The sequence below is a fragment of the Haliotis rubra genome, unplaced genomic scaffold (assembly GCF_003918875.1).
Source record: "Haliotis rubra isolate DU_JTF1 unplaced genomic scaffold, ASM391887v1 Scf425, whole genome shotgun sequence".
Classification (NCBI taxonomy): Eukaryota; Metazoa; Mollusca; class Gastropoda; order Lepetellida; family Haliotidae; genus Haliotis; species Haliotis rubra.
Window position 1 is genome coordinate 890,958 of NW_025767108.1, and position 21,494 is coordinate 912,451.

General features: G+C 39.6%; 1 protein-coding gene across 1 annotated transcript in view; it reads left to right on the plus strand.

Moving 5' to 3' along the window:
- LOC124288796 overlaps nt 1-21,494 on the plus strand; it is a 318,833-nt gene that overhangs the window by 296,184 nt on the left and 1,155 nt on the right. Inside the window, exon 30 of the mRNA XM_046725327.1 lies at nt 10,200-10,328. Coding sequence (XP_046581283.1) covers nt 10,200-10,328 — 129 coding nt within the window. The remainder of the gene's footprint in view (nt 1-10,199; nt 10,329-21,494) is intronic.

The window sequence follows — 21,494 nt, forward strand, 5'->3', positions numbered from 1 at the left end:
TTTGCATGCCACACCTTCACTCCATATGTGTGGTCATGTTCTTAGGCGAACATCTTCTAGTTTCATCTTACTTTCATGAAGTCATTAAATGGATATATTTCTTTGAGATATCTCTGGGATACCTAACCTTCCAACGTTTGAGTGTATGCCATGTTAAAAGGAGTTAAAAAATCGGGTAACACTGCGTTTTAATCAGAGAAGGAAACATGGACTTGCTTATAATTTCAACTGTGAATTGTGGACCAGGAAGATTTTATCATTCTGCAAATGTGAAAATGTCTTTCTCGCCCATGACTTTAGATTATCTCTTGTCCAGTATGGCTTGAGATAAGGGGATACTGTAGTTTGCTGATTCATGGAGGCTGTGCACTATCATGTCGTTGTAGGCGTTGATGTATTCTGTTGGCGAGGAGTAGGAAGACGTGGCAACTGTAGCTTCACGAAGATGTTCATTGGTTTCATAGCGGTACAACATCAGGTCGATATCACTTGCCTTTCTCCAGTTAAGCTTTTCACCACCATACGTTTTATAGCTGCCTTGTATACCCATGTATATGATGATAGCGCTTCAGAGTTGCCTCCCTTGGGGCAATCTTTTGTATTTGTTCTGACTTCCCGTCTTGTGTTTACGATATCTTTCCTGAACGTTCTGAGAGAATAATTATGGAGCCTAGCTTTGCTAGAATGCTCGAGAACTGTGTAAGAGCTATGTAAAGGTGTTGCGCGACAGAACGTATCACATCACTGGAGTTATACACAACTGTCTGCCATCGTCAAGTTGTTCAACATTCAAGACTGACAGTGCTTGCCTTGTTGACCACTGTCACTGTAAACAACCTTCAATCAGTATATCTGCTCTCACTGTAAGCGTCAAGACTCTGGTGAGTTAATATCTAATATCTGTGACCCAATATTTTAGATTTGTGACTCAACTGCATTGTACTAGAAATATGTATTTTCATTCATTGTAGTTTGTTCATTGTTTGTTAAATATATTATTGAATATGTTCTAATTTGCCGGTTCAAATGGGGACTTTTAAACATTTTTCCACGGCAAATTATTAACCGTAACACAAGGTATCTTGTAAAGAGTCTTCATCGCTATGAAACGTATTCAAGTAGTTAATTGATTTGGGCAGTCTTTCTCGTTATCATCAGGGTCATGTCAGTTGACCTTTTGTTTTTAAGGGGGCTTTCCTAAACCATGTTTAGAGTAAAACTCTCATCACAATGCTAAAATCAAGTCTGTCTCAGACCAAGAATTACTCAGATGATACACTCCATCAGAAAAAGAAAAATACTACTTTTTCCAACACATTGGCCCATGAGTTACCAAAATTTTGTGCACACGACTCGAGGCATAAAAAGCTATCAATGCAATTTTGCATTTGAAATTCTGATTCGCCAAAATCATGTTATCATTTCTGATATATTTTGTACAATATATCATTGTAATAGTCTGGCATGACCAGCCAATTGATAGAGCCAGGAGCATTCTACCACCCGTCTAGGTGAAGTAAGGATAGAAGTGGTGTATTAGGCAAAGGGACACAGTTACACTGCCCAATCTGGTCACCTTTCACGAAAAGCAATCGGGTGCTGTGGACAGATCCTAGTTTGGATCCACACAGGGGTTCTAGTATTGAAATCTCTATGGCCAGTTCAGAGTCATCTCTTTGAGAATATCCATATACAGTGGAAACCTGATAAGTACAATTTCAAACTTGTATGTGAACACGGTAGTATAATATTAAGGCCAACGCTCAGGAAAATGTAGACAAAACCAAGAAAGAGATATTCGTCAAAATATAGGATCAGTAACAATCACATTTTGTAGGAATCAGTTTCATATAGCTATATGTAACATCAGTCTATTCTTGGTATAGCTGGGGTAGTGCAGAATGTCAACAGTATAGCAGTAATCCAGTTTATGTTATTTCAGATGAGTTAATAAAATTCAAGATTCATACTCAAACATTTACAAAACAACTTGCTTTGGCATCTGGTTGATGACTCCCATGACCCAACGTAGCTGGATTCCCCTCTTCTCCTAGTATTTGACCCTTGGTCTGATGTCTAGTGAGATTCCTGGGTGCTGAACTGCGTGACTTGAGTGCTGGGAAATCTTCAGTCTACTCTATCTGTATGTCTTGTGGAAATATCATGTGTTCCTCAATGAATAGGCTGTCTGCAATGGCACTTGTTTTCAGTCCTCTGCATTTTTTGCCTGTTTTTACCTGTACAATGTACATAAGTGGTTCCTCCTATGTTGAATATCACATGGATAAATAATCCCTATATCTGAGTCTTTCAGCTTAACGCATTTTTCAAACTAAAGCCATATATTTCTTATTCTGTAAGGATACCGCGATTGGCCTAACTTGTCAAGACCTGTGGATTTTTTTCTGTGTTAATGTCCTTTTTTATCTGAAGAGTTTTCTCCATCAGTTGTTTCATCTTTAAGTGGCAAACGCACAACCAACCTACAAGTTTCTTCCCACGTCCCATGGTGGCAGATACTTGTATGTGAGTGGTTTTATGTATTCGACATACACCACAAAAGATTGCAAATGAAGCATCACACCTGTCAGCGACATACCCGCGCAACAATGGGCAGGCCATACTCATTCGGCTGTGCATGTCAACATACACTAAGCGCCAAAAGAAACGTTATCCTCCTACCTTTATGAATTACCTAAAATGTATCAAAGATATGTTAGAAGGTATTAGTTTAGTTATAACAACACAGCTTTATGCAAATCACAAAAAAGCAATTCTCAAATGCATTCATATTAAGGTGAAATTAATCTCTTTCAGAAGAGTTAAATTGTCCTTCTTTCGTCCGTGCCGAAATAAACCAATAACAGTGATTTAGATGTCCAAAAGAAAGGTTGCAATAAACTTCTGCTTTGCGACAAAGATAGACCATTTAAAGTCACCATTTTTCAACTATTAAAACAAAAAACAACTGTTGTAGAGTGTGTAAAATTGTACAATAATCACTCCTATGATTTCAGTCTTTCAAAACATTTTAGTGAAAACAAGTAAAACGTGTCTTTGATATTGTGAAAAAACTGTTTAGGGACATCTAAAATTATCTTTCTTAACATTTTTGCTTGCAAAGTAACATTTTTCCATTTCTGTTTACACATAGCAATATCAATCGCAAAAACGCAACAATATTCAAGCAGTATTTGCATCAATTTCACATGTAGAATGATTCTAAAGGGTATAAAGGAGACTAGAATGCATGATATGATACACAAGTACAAGAAATATGCCACGATTAACAGCTGAAGAGAGAGAAAGAGCCATTGGGATGGTGCAGATGAAACTGTGTTTATTTATTTATTTCAGTAAAGGGGCCACCGGCCCATTATACAGGTACATACAACATGATGTATTAGAGATGATGAAGCGCCGTAAGATACCACATTGCATCAATTCACTTGAATTGAAAGCTAGAAATACACATTTAGCTAAGTTATTAATAAGAGAAGCATTATAAGATGACAACAATTGTACAAATTTATGGAGAGATGGAGAAGAGTAATACTATTTTGGAAGCAGGTCCTGACGAAGATTATTATAAAAATTACATTCTAAGCAAAAGACTCAATAATGGGTACAATACAAAAAGGGCATAATCATTCGCTCCGTGTTAGGCCGATCTTTCGTCCTTCCTCGATTAGCAGTTGATGATTAGAGCATCGGAGCTTACAGAGTGCAATACGGTAAACTGGTAAAGTAATCAGCAATAAATAATCCTCACATTTAATTTCACTTTTAACAAATTTATATAACCGAAGTTTGGAGTAAGTTGATATGCTTTCAAAGAAACACTGGTTATCAATAGCAACACACCTTTCCTTAAAACTTGAAATAAAACTGTTAATACAGCCTACATCTTGATTCACCCATACATAGCCGAATGCGTAACTAAACAACACGTTTTTAACAGTTAATGCCCAACACTTTCTTCCAGCTTCTGCCAAACTATATTGAAGCTTAGAAGCTTTGTTTAACATAACATTATCTTCCTGGAACATCAACCTTACCCAATATTTAGTAATCTTAACGTACTGATGAACACGAAGAGAATACCTACCAAGTTCACCACGAACTACCAAATTAGGCGTAGTTCTACCCGAGTGTAAAACGTCTTTACAATAGTTATCATGAACCCGCGAAACGTCACTTGATGGATGAAACCCCCAGACTTCTGTGTCATACATAAGAATAGGTACAATTTTAAAATCGAAAATATGCAACACAATCCTGCGAGGGAGATTAATATATTTATGAAAGTTAGAGCTGATAATTCTTAGAACTTTCAAGGCCTGTTCGGAACGGACCTTCTGAGAGATGTACCATGAACCTGAACTTGAAAAATGTACCCCGAGATATTTATAACTACTAACAACCTCTAACCGTTCACCATGAAAGAGAAACTTCTCATACCTTCTAAGCTAACCAGCCTTCCTAAATACCATTACCTTAGTTTCTTCTATGTTTACCTTTAACTGACATTTATCACAATAATTACTTAACTTATCGAGCCTTTTTGGTAATCCTATAACTGTACTATCCACGACAGCCATGACTTTAGCAAACAATAACATAAATATCTGCAAGACTCCAATCTCTATACTCCTCTGATCATCATCTCCAAAAAAGTCAATAATATCATTTACATACAGAGAAAATAGGAAGGGTGACAACTGACAGCCCTGTCGAACGCCATACATACACTCAAAGAAATCAGTAAAGCCTTCATTTAGTGAGACACAAAACTAAACACTAAGATTAAAATACATGTTTAATCAATCGAAAAACTGTACCCTTAATATTAGCCTGCCACAACTTGAATAGAAGACCATCCCTAAAGACTGAATCAAATGCGGCCTTGGGTCTATAATGCACAATATACTCTACCCTTATGAAGTGCTAAATATTTAGAAATAATAGTGTCCAACACAAAAATATTGTCAGTAGTATGGAAGCCTTTCCTAAAACCCGCCTGCTCTGGAATAATAAGATTTTCATAATCTGCCCATATAACCAATCTATTACAGGTAACACTTGGAAAGATTTTACCGGACACCTCCAATAAAGTAATAGGTCTATAGTTGGAGGGTAAGTGCTTATCGCCCTTTTTGTGGATAGGTATAATAACGCCTTTAGACCAAGCCTCGGGGTAAGTACCTGTAACCAAAATGGAATTAAAAAGTAATTGCATCAATTCTACACAAAGTTTGGTAGCATTTTTGAAGAATTCGAATGGTAAACCACCATAACCTGGCGCCTTACCACATGCCATGTCAGCAAGTACATTACTAATTTCTTCACAAGAGATGTCACGATCAAGGAAGTCTATATCAGTTGTAATGTCAATAAGGGCATCATCAACTGATTGAATAAAGGCTATCACAGAGAGATTAAAAAACGTTCTCTTCTTGTCAAACATTGGGTCCATTGAATAACTTTTTAAAGTGTTCAGTCCAAGCACTATTAGTAATTGTATTAGATATAGGGTCTGTTCTTTTTCTCACAATAGACCAGAAACATTTATTATCATTTAGAGTAAGGGAATTCAGCAGGGATTGCGTAACAGAGTCAAACACCGCAGTCCGTTTGGTTGCGCAGAGCCGCTTGTAGTCTCTTCAGGCCTCGGTATACCGCGCACGGTCCACTGCAGCGTCAGTCGTGTGGTAGGCGCGGAGCCGACTCCGGGCTACGAGTTGCATTCACTGTCATACCAGTTGCCTCCCTATGTCATGTCATGTCGCCTACACTTAACAGCTTGAAGTCGCTAGCACAGTTTAATAGGTTGTCATGAAGAGAGTCGTGTGCATTGTTAACTTCGTTTTTATTTAATCATTCTTTGAAGTTGTCTATGAGCTAATCTGTTATAGAGTCCCACCTATCCATAAATAAGGACTGTTTTTCAGCATTCCATCTGTATTTATCTCTGGAATTAAGTTTTCGCTGCAATCAAAATTATTCAGATAGAGAGAATACAATCGGGAAGTGTGATGATTCGACTTGATCGCCCACTGAAAAATCACAGAAAATTTCGAATGTTTTTTCTGGGCAGATCACATAATCTGGCCATCGTTGGCTACACAAGTAATTTTACCCACATCTTTTTCGCTGAAAAGACGACTATTGTAAATCCGGAAACCAGTTCTTTTACAGAAATCTAGCAGTGCACGACCTCTACTATTAACTAATTAGCATCCTGGAACTGCGAGCTGGTATAGTATCATCATATATATAATGGATAACTTCATTTACAGGAATGTACCGAGCATCGTCATTTTCAATGTAGTCTGGTAAGGTCCCCAGTTGTGGCATTAAAGTCACCCTTTAAGATAACATGACAATATGGGTATGCTTCTCAAAATGATAAAATGTCTGTTTCTATTACGTCTAAAATGTTTTCATGAGAGTATTCACTTGAGCCACTAGGGTAGTAGTAAACAATGCCTAATATTAGTAGCAAGTTGCTGGTGGTGTTTTCTAATTTTAACCATAAAACGTTTACTGAGGTATTTTTCAAAACTGTCACTACTGTTGATATATTTTGTTTTGTCAATGCTACAATTCCACCCGAATTCCGAATCGCTCCGGGCTTCTTTGTTCTGTTCTGTTTAAAGTAGTCAAAGCCTATTAGGTCAAATTGATCAGTATCTTCAGTCCAAGTTTCTACAAATCCAACAATATCGAATCTTGCAATAAATTCCAGGAATACGGGATTACACAGATGTTTTTTAGACCTTCACAGTTCCAAATGCAGAAATCCAGTGTTCTTATGATATCATTCGTGCAAGAGCGTTGGCCAGACCCCTAGGGGCGGGATGTATTTTCCTGATTAGGAAGTGGCTTTAGTGTTCTTATGGGGATCAACTTGTTGGTGTTAGGGTCAAGTTTATATATCTTATTGTCTATCTGAATCTTGTCATAACGCAGCATAGAGAATTTTCCCGCTTCTCTCGCCTCGTCTATAAACGGTTTCAATTTACGACGATTTTCTTGAACAGCTTTGGTAAAATCCTGTGACACATAAATTTTCATATCTTTCAACTTCCCTGAGGATTTAAATACCTCAAGTTTCAATTTATAAGTTTCAAAACAGACTAGAACAGGGCGAGGGCCTCTTCCTTTCACGGGAAGGCGTTTAACGTCAATAAGCTCTACCGCGCCGTGCACACCCATCTTCGAGATAATGTCAGTGAGAGAGCCTTCGAGATCCTGTCGCGTTTCACCAAGTTGTTCTTCCACATTATAAAATATAAAGTTATTTCGCTTTTCACGCGCCCCGAGATGGTCAACACGATGTTGCAGATCGGAAACTAGGAATTTTAATTCCGCATTTTCTTCTGTAAGCACTAGAAGATCATCTTTGACACTTTCCATTTTTGTTGATAAATCATAGAAATTGTCATTCATTTCTTTTCGCATTTCTTTTAGTTCTTTTACAAGTTCAGCATAGCTTGTTTCAACTGCTGTGTCTAAAGTCGTCTGTCAACCCATGGCCCGGGTTTTTTCTCGACATCGTTACTGGTTATCAACAGCAACACCGAGAGAAATAAACAGTCTCTGTCTCAGTCGTGCACACACAGGCACGGGCAGCACGCGCACACACATGGCAACCCGATGTTTTGCTCTTCGTGACATGAAGGCCATAAACTGAAAACTGAAAACAGCCAATTTTCTGTCTATATGCACTTAAATCGCATCCCATTATGACCGTGAAGTGTCCTTGCGTTAATTATATAAGAATTACCTCTTTAGACAGTCCATGAACCTTGGAAAACAGCAAGTTTCGTAGAGACAGATTTCATGCGTGTCGTCCCTCCACACTAGGTGGCGCCTTCGACATAAAATGATGTTGCCAACGCCCTCGGGTGCCACCGTATCACGGTTATAAGACTTATTCAGGGCTTCAAACAGACCCGGGTCACAATAGACAGACCAAGAAATGGACGTGCACGCATCATAACGCCAGCTGTAGATAGGTACATCCGCCATTAAGGAAGGAGGGTAACGTTTCTTTTGGCGTTTAGTGTATAGGTGATTTCAACTACATATTAACATGCATAATTTTAATAAGCAGCAGTAGTACCGAAAAAAGCTAATTGCCCGTGCAAGATCTTCCTTCGCAGCTAAGCCAACCTATCGACGAGACCTTCGTCAGCCCCAATACATTCCAGGAAACAGAGGGTTGTTTTTATCAATGACGGTGACAACGGCATTACAACTACGGCCAACCTTGTGACTTTGCGCTTGTGGCTTTGCTTCTGCTTGATTACACGGGTTGTCTTGTTCACTATTTTGAGTGGTTGTCATTGAAAAACAATTACACTTACAATCATAGCGCGTCAGTGTACACCAGTAACACCGCCAAATAAAACAATACAAAATAAATACACTAATGTGCCAAGAAACTATTTAAAAGCCGAAACTGGATCAAAACACAATTTGTGTATCCCGACGACGCCTCCCTGGGATAAAGTTTTGCTTAATCTTTCTGAGCTGAATTTGCCAATGTTGATTGCGAATAATATACAGTGTAATATCTTAATGGGGGCCAGTGTTATACATTGTGCAACAGTGTTTCAACTGGTATACATTGTGCCTTTGGATTCAGTGAGGGGCAGTGGTGTGCTCTATTTGCGCCTTATGTAGACAGAGATGTATAGGTTTCCATTGTGCTCTTGACCCGCAGCATATTATAGGATCTTCTGGCAACTTATTTATGTGTACTAGTTATTGACTCTAATCTCACATTACATACTCTGGCACACAATTTTGTTCTGCCATAATGATACCTGTGTTGATCTGCATTGACTTGTAAACTTAGCTACTTTTGGAAGGCAGGAGACATATTGGAGTTTTTCGATTTATTATCATTGAGGCGTGTTTTTGTTTGTTTGGTTTTGTTTCGAACATACCCCAAGGACCAGTGGGCAGTATCGCTATAAATAAATTATCAAGGTACCTTTGGTCCTGAAAGTGTTACTAGGAAAATGTCCAGTAGCTAGATCCAATCCCTAAGGGCAGATAATTCAAAATTATTTAGAATCTCCAACACTACTGGACCAATGACTTTCACATTTCTGGTATAGGTCCAGTATCGGACTCCCTGCAATTACAAGTGAAGTACCCATGTGGGTACAAGGCACCGTTTGGCATCCACATTTGGATTGAAGGTTTTGGCTGTATTGTTTACCAGTTTTCTGAGTACCTGTCTCCCAAAACGTACTAACCTCGTCCTATAAGCTCCAAAACTTTCAAAAATTCCATTCCTTGTTGTGTCCAACTACTCTGCACATTGAGCGCAAAACGTGCCGACAAACGCCTTCAATGGCAGTCATATTGAGTCCTATTTCCTGGCCAACATTCTCCTTAAACATTTTCAAAAGACTTCTTCAAGATTTTGTCCACATATAACCGGGAAATACTGAAAATACTTTCTAAAAGCTGTTTAACATGAAAGTATCTTCGCCTGACAGCTGATGTCCTGCTGATTACAAAACACTAATTGCTTTGACTATAGACCTGAGAACAACGGAGCTAAAGCATGTTAAATAAAATATATTCTTCTCCCGGACTTCTTCGAAGGTACATGACCCCGCGACCTCCGCTGTGTTCGTGTCACAAACGCGCTCGTAATTCTTGGCTGTGTTTATGAAATCTATTTACGATTTCTAGCCCTCAAAATACATTCCAATTCTCCATGTATGGACCTTAAAATGGATATTAGACACGCCACGATGAAAAAAGAATACGTTATGTATGAACATACTGACATGTTTCTGTCAGGTAAATTGTGTCTTTCTACACAAGAATAATTCAAACTTAAAAATGGTATGACAATAACCATCCTGAAATAACTGTATCAAAACTGTCATTTATATTGGTTGTCCTGTTGTAAATAACCCTTTCCCTTTTGACACTAACATTTGCTTTATGTGTTGTGCAGCAGTTTTTCTCCGTTTTCCACCCACAGTTTATTGACAATTGTTTTGTTTGCTAACTCTTTAGATAGTTTTGTGTCAAGTTAACCCATCTGGCTTCACTAGCAAGGACCAAAAATAGATGAATAGTCGAAAACTTGCATAATTAAATAACCCTGATCTGCCCAATGTCCGACCCGATTAGACTTCAACATCTTGTTCTTACTTACTTTTCAGTTGTGAATATCTGCAGTGCAGTGCGGAATAATTGTGGTCAAGGATGTTTCCCCATCAGTCAAACCAAACGAGTTTGCTTTTGTGCATATGACTACACACTTCAAAAGGATAACAGCACCTGCCGAGAAGGTATGTTGACATATATTTCCCTGATCCATATACTAGTCCTACTATCATGAAAATGAAAGCGTCTTCCTTGTAAGTCATACAGGTTAGACAAATACAAACAAACCTTTGGAAAAATATGAGTAGGAATCGTCTTCTTCATGTCAAACATTTTGTTTTATGTCTTACAGCAAAACATCATTATGCAGCCCAGGTTGCTCTTTATCATCTTGTCTGACCATAACCTCCATAATCTCAAGGGTATACGTTCCGATAAATCTCCACTATACCCTGGATGCATCTACGGCTCAAGCCGATGATTCTATTACCTCCCTTAGTTGGCTTTTTATCCAATCAGGTGTCTACGCTGGGATGTTGAGCATACCAATCACAACTCACTTTCGCTTTTTAAGTTTAATCTAACCGATTAAACTTGGCAACATAATAATATATTGTTGCAGAGGAGTAGTATACACAATAGCGGTTCTATGACATGTCCTTCCCAAGGCCTTAATTTTCCAAATTAAGGCCTTGGTAAGTCCCTAATGCAGTTCCACCACTGTGTATACTACTACTGAGGTGCATGCAAAATGTGATGAAAATCGGTCGTATACTTTCTGAAATATTGATTTTTAAGTGAGCATGGGGTCGGTCGGGAAAAGGCAAAATGTCCAACTTTTTGTCGTAAATAAGTCTTAATTAATCTATAGCGTAACCATCTGCCGAGATGCATGCAAAGTTTCACGAAAATCGGTCAAATAGTTTAGGAAATAATCACTTTTTTGGTGAGCATAGGGTCGGTCTGGCGAAAGGCTAACAATCCAACGTATTGTCGTAGTTGTTATATATTATCGAGGCGAGAGTTGTTTTCAGCCGAATGAAACGCAGTTCTCGGCAGTTCTCACGAGCTGCCTTGCTACCATCTGGTTAGGACGTACTTGTAGCGATGTGTGAGCTGTCTGAATGTGAATGAAACGCAGGTTTTGACAGTCATCACCTCGCTACCGTCTCGGGGGTTGCTTTGAGTGAGCGCCGTGGACGAGTTTAAGTGTGTGTGTGTGTGTGTCGACTCGCTGCCGTCTCGGTATCACTGAGCGAGTGCTGTGGGCGAGTCGCAGTGGGCGTGTGTGTGTGTCTCGGCTCGGTTATTATTCACCACGTGCAGCTCGCTGTAGAGCTGGCTGGCTGTTGGCTACACTATGTAATGATAGTTTTGGACCAGATTCCTAATTTGTTTACGATCCATTGCTCCTGCAGGAGTAAAAATATGGTTAGAATGATGGTGGGTCGTCTCTCTCTTTCCACAGTGGTACAGCTTAGATTGATAAGCTTTCATTTGCTATCAAGTGCTATCAGCGTCCTCCAGTAATGGTTACAGAGCTGGGCTCACTATTCATGGGTCCAGAGTTCGAGTCACACTTTCAGCAGAAACTTTTGTGACTTAGAAGTCACCACGGCTCTGATGTTAAAATTAAAAGAGGGGGTGTTTGTGAGAGATGAATTTAGGCTTGAAATTGATGGCTAACACGAGAAAATTTGTTGTGTTAACTTTGCGTCTCTAGCCACATAGCATACCTCAACCTAATAGCATACACAAATAATCATGAGAATTATCATACAGTGGGCGATCTAAAAGGGACTGTGTCGTGAGGTACGATCATCAACTCCTCTCTGACGAATGCGCTCGGCGGTCCGTCTTTCAAGTAGTACAAGTTCGGTTCGCCGTCTTTGATGTCGACAGGGTCTACGTTGTACGTTTTCATGGACCATATCGGATCGGTGGCGCTTTTTCTGCTGTCTCCCTCGTATTCTCCCGGCTGGTACAAGTACCTAACGCAGACCCGATACCGTTATGTTTTCTCTGTTTCATCGTGACATGCTGCTGCCGACGACGATTCGACAGATTTCATTTTGATGGCTTCGACGGGTCTCTTGCCCACGAGTCTGGTGACTTCGCTGTTGATGGCATCCACCACTTGTGGTAAGCGTACGACCCATTCCGTGTTTCTGTTTTTGGGATCCAGTAAATCCTGTGAGTACTGATGTGAGAACAGATGTTTAGCTAAGGTGCGGTTGAATCTTTCGACTATGGCTTGGCTTCGGTGAGCTCCTGCCACACCTCGTCTCACCTGGACTTTGTGCTTGGTCAGCAGTTGTTACACAGCTCCATGAACTCGCGTCCGGGATCGATTTGCAATACGGCAGGCCAGGTCAAGCGGCTGCCTTTGTATATACGTTCTAAGGCTTTGGCGACTTCGTTCGAATCTTTGGTCATCAACGGTTCGGCTTCCTTGTAGCAACTGGCGACGTCGACAATTGTCAGGGCGTACTTGTAGGTTTTATGCCTCACCCTGTCGTGAGGTAGAAACAGGAGGTCGTCTTGGTGAACGCGATTTGGCGTTGAAATGTCGAATTTTCTTCTCGGGATGTACCAAGGTGCTGGCAGGTAAACATGCCAGATGGCTTGTTTTTTAAGCCAAGCTTTGGCGACGTCTTCCGAGACTCTAGCGGCTTTGGCGAGTTTCGGGATGGCGTCCGCACCTTTCCCGTACCCGCGCAGGCTGTAATACATTTTCTCCATGATGTATGTATTGTGTGCATTTTGATTATTTAATATGTGCGTGTGTCCGTACGCGTAAGTGGTGACTCCGTTGATGGTGATCCATCGTTTTGTGTCCATGGGAGACAGCGACGTCTTGTTGATTCTCAGTCCGTATGTCTTGTGTCCATCGCTTCTCAGCATGTTCAGTTGGTGTTTGAACGTTTTATTCTTGAACAGGGCTTCCTTGAATCCGGCGTGCTTGATGTGGTGTTTTTTCACGCCTTTCTGATTTCGTCGTTGTCAGCTTTCTTGATGGAATACATCTTGGGTCTCAAGCCGACATATTCCGCGATTGGCTTGTCCGCGCATTCGTCCTTCATCTTGCCGAGCACTTTTTTGTTGACTTGGCTGTGCATAGGGTGATCTTTTGGGTAGTCGCTGGTTTCGTACAGGTGCATGTGTTTCTTCATGTCCTCGTACATGTCCTCGGTGCGAATTTCCATCAGCACAGAATCCGTGTCCGTTTTCAGCACTTCACATTTGTCGCCGTACTGCTTCTTCAGCTCGTTGTAGTAGAAATCGTACATCAAGTGTTTGGATAAGTAATGGAAGCTCATCCCCATGTAAACCGGCCGGTTGGATTTGATGTGACTTTTGTTCATGTGTAGCGCTGCCAAGTCATCGTCGCATAGTTTGCTTCGGTTGAACGCCGGGCTGGCGATCAGTTTCCTGAGTTTTTCTTCCTCACTGGATCTAATTTCAGGTTAACACGTTTTCTCAAACGTCTTAACACCGAGTTGTTCATGAGCTTGTACAAATTTTTCTTGAAATCGCTGGTGGCAAGCTTTCTTAAGTCCGTATTCATTCGGATGTAGGGCTCCATCCAAAAACTTTGATCGAACTGGAGCGCCCTGTGTATTTTCGTGAGTTTCATGCCCAGCGACAAGTACAGCTGCAGATTGTGATAGTGAACGATGTATTTCGTTTTGTTCATCAAGTTCGGCACGAGTTTTCCGACGTTGACCATCGGCTTGTTGTCTCCCAGCAAGTTTCGTTGATGTTCAGACATCCAGTCCAGGTTCATCGTCAATCGTTAGGGAGCCAGCAGATAGCTGTTGTGCGATTCGTGTAATTTCCTGGGTTACTGCTTCCAAAGTCCACTTCGAGCAAGTAGCCTTTGTTAGCATCTGGCGCGATGCTATTCACATCTATATCGGACGGTCCGACGACCCATTCGAATCCCACGGTGGGGAGATACTGACTCATGGCCCAGCCGTACAAGTTGTTGGCGTCGAGATAGAGGATGTGTTTTGTCGGTTTGCTGGTGTCGTAGCCATTCACGTACTTGTTGTTGGCTTAAACGTATCGTTTTGAGGCAATAGAAATTCCGCCTCGCAGACCTTTCTCCACGAACAGGTGCCACAAGAAAAAAAATGGTGATTTCCAAAAATTTCCAATTTGGAAATATCATATTTCCAAAAATTTCCAAAATTGGAAACATGATGTTTCCAAGACTTGGAAAGTTTTGGAAATTTAGGAAGGATTTTACCACTACTTCTTTCAGTTTCTCCTTTTCCCAAGGATCCCCATGAGTGTATAGACTGTGTATTCGTCGTCCTAGGAGTGTATTCGTCCTCCTACGCGATCACCTAGGAACCAATGCTATATATTAGTATAACCAGGGCGACTATAAGACGTTGTAGATTATCCCTGGTGTAACTTCACTCATCTGCATCCTTGTTGTTTAAGTGTCAAAAATTTATATTTACTGTTATATTTGCCCCCTAGTATCGCTAGCATTTTCCAAAATACCGTTTTAAGTGTATGTTTTACTTATTATCCAGAGAAGCGCAAAAAGTTTTTAACCTGTCACGGTTTGCATAAACACAAATTACATAGACCTACGTTACATCATGGATTAAATAAAAGTTTACCGGACCCACTGACTGACTGGACAGGGTTTATTACATGTCATAAAAGTGAACCCTTGCCAGGGAATAATAGACTTATTGTAGTAGAATACATTCTCTAATTGGTACCCACTAATTAACACCTGTCACAAGGGATGGACCGTTTGGGTGGTTTATCATTGCGTAATCAACAGTCAACAGACCATGAAATGTTGCTTTAAGACTGTAGGCGAATTGGGATGTAGGCGAATAGAGAACAACCTGTTTGGGTTTGTAGTCAGAGACGGTGTTATGCAGTTGGTGTATTCACGAAATATCATGAACTTTTGTTAATAGATAATTGGTTATGTTGTCCACACACGGGCGGACTGAGGCAAAAACAACCCAAATGAATTCCTCCTTAAAAACTTCATAGTGTAACTAATTAATTTGGTCATTTACAATAAAAGGTGACTAAAGGTTTAATGCATTATTCATTTTAGATCACGTTAAATAATTTCAAGAGAAATCACTACACAAGTTCATATCACAGATGATTCCAGAGACAAATAGTTCATGAGATTCTAGTTCAATTTTGATTCTAGATTAAAGCATTCCAAAATAAGCAAGCCAATCTGTTCTCTAATTATCAGGAATTATTACCACTTACATGACAATAGTTTGAGAAGGTGTCGACTCAGGAAGCCGACCTTTCGATTTTTATTAGGCTCAGGACGTTAACAAGGGGTACGCTTTGAAGTTGGGGTGTTATTTTAGCAAATGGCTAATCTCATGTGACGTATTATTACAAGCTGGTGGTTGATGGAAGTGAACACATCGCACACGGAAGCAGACCGTGTAAAAACATGATTAAAACAATCATTTAAAAGGGCACTGATCCAGAGCAATTTTCGCGCACTGGTTGTTGCTTTTGTTATTGTTTTTGTCCCCTGAGTACCCGGATGATATCCCAGTATTTTCGACTGGTTCGTGATCTTTTCTGCGCCACCCGCATGCGCAATTGATAGTATAGGTATAGATTGATCAACAAAAATGAAATCTTTTTTACTCGATAATATTTCCATCTTCATTATCATTATAACAAATGAAAACATTTTGAAGTTAAATCATCTGCCAGAGGTAAAAAACGTCAGGACTGAAAAATAACGAAGCCAATGTATGTCTTTATATTTTGTCTAATAACCCTTTTTTTTATTGTCATATTTGTATGCATTTAGAAACTTAATAAAAACATACGATCTGCTTATACTTATAGTGTATTTATAACATGACTGTAAAATCTAGACAATTTATAGAATGCCAACATGAATCATATTTCACACACGCCCTAGGTATGACCTAGTGTATGTTGTCTGTCTCATTACGTTACACGGCGAAAAAGATTGATTCTGTTGAATGCTACCACAAATGAATAAAACCAAAATACAAATATTAGAAATAAAACAGACCAAAGTCTGCAACAATGTCAGGCTATTACCTTGTTCGAGGAATGTATCAATCAATATCCACATAGGTTTAGTCCCGATTTTGACAGTCCCGAATCTGACAGTGAAATTTCTCACTTCTGTAATTGATCTAGCCAGTTATCCCAATTTTGACAGTGAACTTTGGTACACTTTTCAGCTCTTCTCGTGCCCGTTTTTTGACATTACTGGTAAGGATATGGGAACCAATAGAGCTTTGGTCTGGATGTGTATGCTGTTTGTCCCCTCTTCTGACCACAGTCCCATCTGCTGTTGCAGTCACTGAGGCTGTTTTCAGGCACTGACATCTCCATATAATGTTGGCAGTTCGTCTCAGATACCTATATCCATCCAGTAACAATTCTCCACCTGGTCTTCTACCATCTAAATTTGTACCTTTCTCAGCCATGATGTATACGATAAGAAAATGTGATGTATATGTAGGCATATATACTTTGCAATAATTGGTAAAGCTACTTCTCCCATCCTGCTCATGACGTAACCTTTTTCTAAATTTTGCATTCATACATCTCAACGGATAATGCTGCTTCTCTCATCCTTTTCTCTCGGTTGATTTTGGTATTAGTGTTCAAGAATGTTACTTGTTCTGTACTTCTCTCAGGTGATTGCATTTACATAACTACCCTTAATTGGTGCAGCTAGTTATCCCAGGTTTGACAGCGAAACTTCACGCCTTAACAAATCAGTGACCAAGACGCTGTCAAAAATGGGACACTACCTCCACATAAAGGAACAATATGCCATTCATCTGCAGCTGACAAAGAATCCTGTTCCATGTCAAGTGTCATTTAACAGTCTAATATGCGAAAAAGGGATACATCGCTTCAGTTTTTTTCACACTGGTGTATAATCTCATTGGGCATCCAAGATCGCACACATGGCAACTAATTGCATGATGTCCGCCATTCTTTAAAAAAGTAATTTAATTAGCCAATAATGAGCAATCATTCCACTTGTGTCTTTCTTGGCTTGGTCATCTCGTCCCCCACCCTCCCCTACCATTGTATTGTTAATTAACATGGTCTGGTGATCCTCTTACGCCTTAATATAAACAACTTGCCCGACTGGCAAAAGAGGAACACCCCCATCAACGTACTGGCGGTTAATCCATTGAAGGAAAGATGTTGTTTTTACATAGGTACTTTACGACAGGGTGTAATCAGTATAGATTAGTAAATCTACATACATAAACACTACCTTTTGACAAATCCGCTGTGCAAGATAAAAATAATTAATCAGCGTGTTATCGGTTAATCCTTTGATCAATGTTTGTTTTTGTATCTCAACTGATAATTCGTCTTGCTGCAAATTCCATCCGTTTATTACATAACATGTAATACATTTGTCACATCAGACCTTAATTCATAAAGCTGAGTATGTACTCCAGACACAAGAAATGCGAAATGGGAACCTCTGTCGGGTAATCTGAGTGGTATTACCATCATACCTGTTATAAATTCATTAACTGACCATCAAGTGAATGATGACAAATAGCATGTGTAGGTTTATACCACCAAACACTGGTTACAGCAAAGGGAATAGTAATCGCTAAATTGCATGCAATGTTAATTGCCTGAAAACAATTATGGGCCGACACTGGATACGAACGGAACTTCATTGTTGCATAAGAAATACATATAAGCATTTGATGTGTACTGAAGTTAAAATTGTATTTACCTAAGTAAAATTTCGTTTGTCATAAATATAATATGTAATAGACATCATATGTTTACATGGCATGATTAAATATCGAGGTAACAAAACACAGAAATAAGATCAAATTGGATCAGTCACTATGCCATCCATGCATTAGAAAATCCCAAAAGCATACACTGCTAGGATACTTTATTGCAATCAGACAGGAACTACAGGATTGAACTTACTTCCTGAGGCTTCTTTAAGCGGCATAAAACCTTACAACTTGGTTTTCCTTCCAGAGGCTGTCTAAACTAACTTGACTCACTCATTAATTAACAAGGCCTTGTTAATTGGTGACTCTTAACTGCCTTGTCTCACTCATCAATTAACAAGGGATTAGGTCCTGGGGCGTGCAAAGAACAATCATTTACCATCACACACCAGTTATCTCCCCTTGTGGACATTTCCAAAATTGTAAATTTTTGGAAATCTCATATTTCCAAAATTGGAAATGTCTTGGAAACATCATCTTTCCAAAATTGGAAATTTCATGTTTCCAAGACATTTCCAAGCTTGTAAATGTGGACTTTTTTCCAGTGATTGCAACTGATTTACATGCATCAGCTGAAGTGCAACAGTCCCTACTGTTCATAAAAAAAACAGGAGACAAAAGGATTTGAAAGATTTGTGAATTCTGCATTGAAAACAGATACAAGTCCGAGCTTTTACAGTCCCATTACCAGATCAGGTGTCAAACCATTTACTGACATGACAAAGGCACCTAAATTCAAGAGCAAAGTAGAAAACCTCTTGACTAGAAATCATCAAACTCAGCTTATGTACTGCATCAACAAAGCAGATGTTGTAGATGCTTTAATAGGTACGACCACAATGAGTGAGTGAGTGAGTTTAGTTTTACGTCACACTCAGCAATATTCCAGCTATATGGCGGCGGTCTGTAAATAATCGAGTCTGGACCAGACAATCCAGTAATCAACACGATCATAATGAGTACTACCATACTGAGAGAGAAACAGAAGAAAGATTCATGCCGCCAGTATCAAGTAATTAGTGGTCGCTGTGTACCACCATGGAAGAAATCTATGAACGTTGGCTTAGAAAAACAGTCCCTGGTTAGATTTCTTTGTGACTAAGCAGTACTTCATGGCCTGGACCATCTTAGTGGACATCTAGGAAAGATGTTGATGCTGGCTGGGGTATACACCAAGAGTGAGAAGACTGGTTAAAAGGAAGAAGATGCCCTCTCCACGAAGAAGCTGACACCTGTATAATTCTTCATTCCATACATGTAGATATGGAATGGAATACATCAAGGCAGTCACGGTAAACTGAACACTCTGGGAGCACAGAAACGATGTGAGTCTTGCATGTGTCTTCATGCGAATATAGTTGTACATAACATGTACGACGTGCACGTTGGCGAAGCAGAGTATGGATATCTTTCCGTATTAAGTTTTTGATCTCCCTTGGCCTTTGGCTGTAGTAAAGAGAATGACGATCTGGAGCCAGTGTACTTTCAAGGGGTGATTGTCTCTGCTCCTGAAAGAACTGAAAAATCGGACTGGACGTTTCGCCTACAAATATTGCAACCATTTACCTAAATGTGCACTTGTCAGGGAGACACAAAATGTCTGAATCAGTTGGAAATGTAGACATTCACAGAAAACAGAAAACTGTAGATAAACACTGACAATGCTGTATGAAAATAACCTTGAAAGATTTGCAACGTCTTGCATCTGCAAAGACTATAATTCTAAGAGTCAAAAAGGCACGTGTCTCTATTTTATTGCAATATTTGAATTCTTTGCCCTAGTGTTATCTGATTTCACAATTTCTGTTGCCTTGTGATGGGCACAGAGATTTCAAGCTGTCACGAAAAGTGAATGTTTCCTAATCAAATTGATGTGTAAATTTCCGAAAAGGCTGATTTCCCCAAAAATATGAATTTCAGGTATTCATCTGTATTATTGCCTTTTGGTCATTTATTTAATAAAAACAATTCAGAATAATATGCCTTAACACGGTACCATTGATGATGGAAACGTATTTATAAGGATTTATATATCTAAATTAAACGTTGTAATATATATTTATGGCCTTGGTGGGATCACGCGACATGAATTTAAAAAAAACCTGAACCATATCTGGCCACTACACCATGGCCTATATATGTTAATGTAGGTACAATAAGCTTTCCAGTGAGCCATAATATGTCCATACAAGAGATGGGGGGCATTAAACTCCTTAATTTGGCCAAGTCGCCGCTCTCCTAATGCTGCCTATAGCGAATATCATACGACAGCACAATATCAACTTCCATGGATACTCAGACGACAACCAGTTGCATATAGGAAGAAAACCCACCCAAGCAGTTGTTTCCAAGTTACAACTTGAACAGTATATCAATGATATTCAACAGTGGATGACAGCAAATACACTCAAATGCAACAGTTCAAAAACAATTCATGACTATTAGCCCTGGAAAATGAAAATCCAAAATTCCAGATGTAACTCGAGATTAGTGGCAGTCACATCAAGCCAAGCAATAACGTGAGAAATCTGGGAGGCAAGTTCGATAGAAACATGACGATGAAAGACTATGTGAAGTCAACATGCAGAACTGCCTTCTTCCAAGTCTTTAAGATAAGCAAGATCAAGAAATACCCTGACAATGGTAGTCTTAGGACAGTTATCCAAGCCTGTGTCTCATCACTATGGAAATGTCCTCCTCAATGGAACTACTACCGCTAACATCAAACTACTGCAACAAGTGCAGAACATTGCTGCGAGGATGCTGTTACAACCAGAACTGGTACCAACCGAACTGCTTCAAGTTCCTAAAACTAAAACAAAGATGGGTGAAGTGGCTCTATACTTTGCAGCTCCAAAACCGAGGAATGCTATACCACTGCTAATTAGAATTTGTCCAACAACAGAGTCTTTTCTAACTCGTCTGAAGACTTATCTTTTTTCCACTCACTTTAACAAGCACCGTTGAGCAGTCATGTTAAACCTGGAAACCAGGCGCTATACAATTCATTCATTCATTCATTCATTGTACATGTGTCACGTGATTGGATGAGTATCGGGCAGCACCGTTCGGTGACTCACCCCTTTTCATTGATTTGTTAATTTCTCTTTTACGTCAAATGTGTTCTGTCTCTACTTTCCATAGCCTATGGTAAACGCCATTCTCTCAACACTTTCTGCCTCCACATCGTGCCTAACCGCTATGACTCATGAGCCAAACTGCAGATATAAATACGGAATCTGGTGTAATTCTCTAATGGTTTAGGATGCATTTTTACCTTATAACAGTATTTATTACTGAAATGAACAGCTTCACGTCAACACATTTCACCGACACAGGTTGTGGCTAGAATAATAATTTTCTAAACCCATACACAGTCATACAACTTGGTTCCCAAATGATATCATGCCACAATGCGGTATCTTTTTGAAAGTATACTTTCGTAAATAATAGTTGTAACATCTTACTTGCAATCCGAGAAGTATACACTAAATCATGAGTATCGACAATGGTCACCGTGAAGAAAGTACTAATGTGATTGTCACGCACACTGTTTTCAAATGA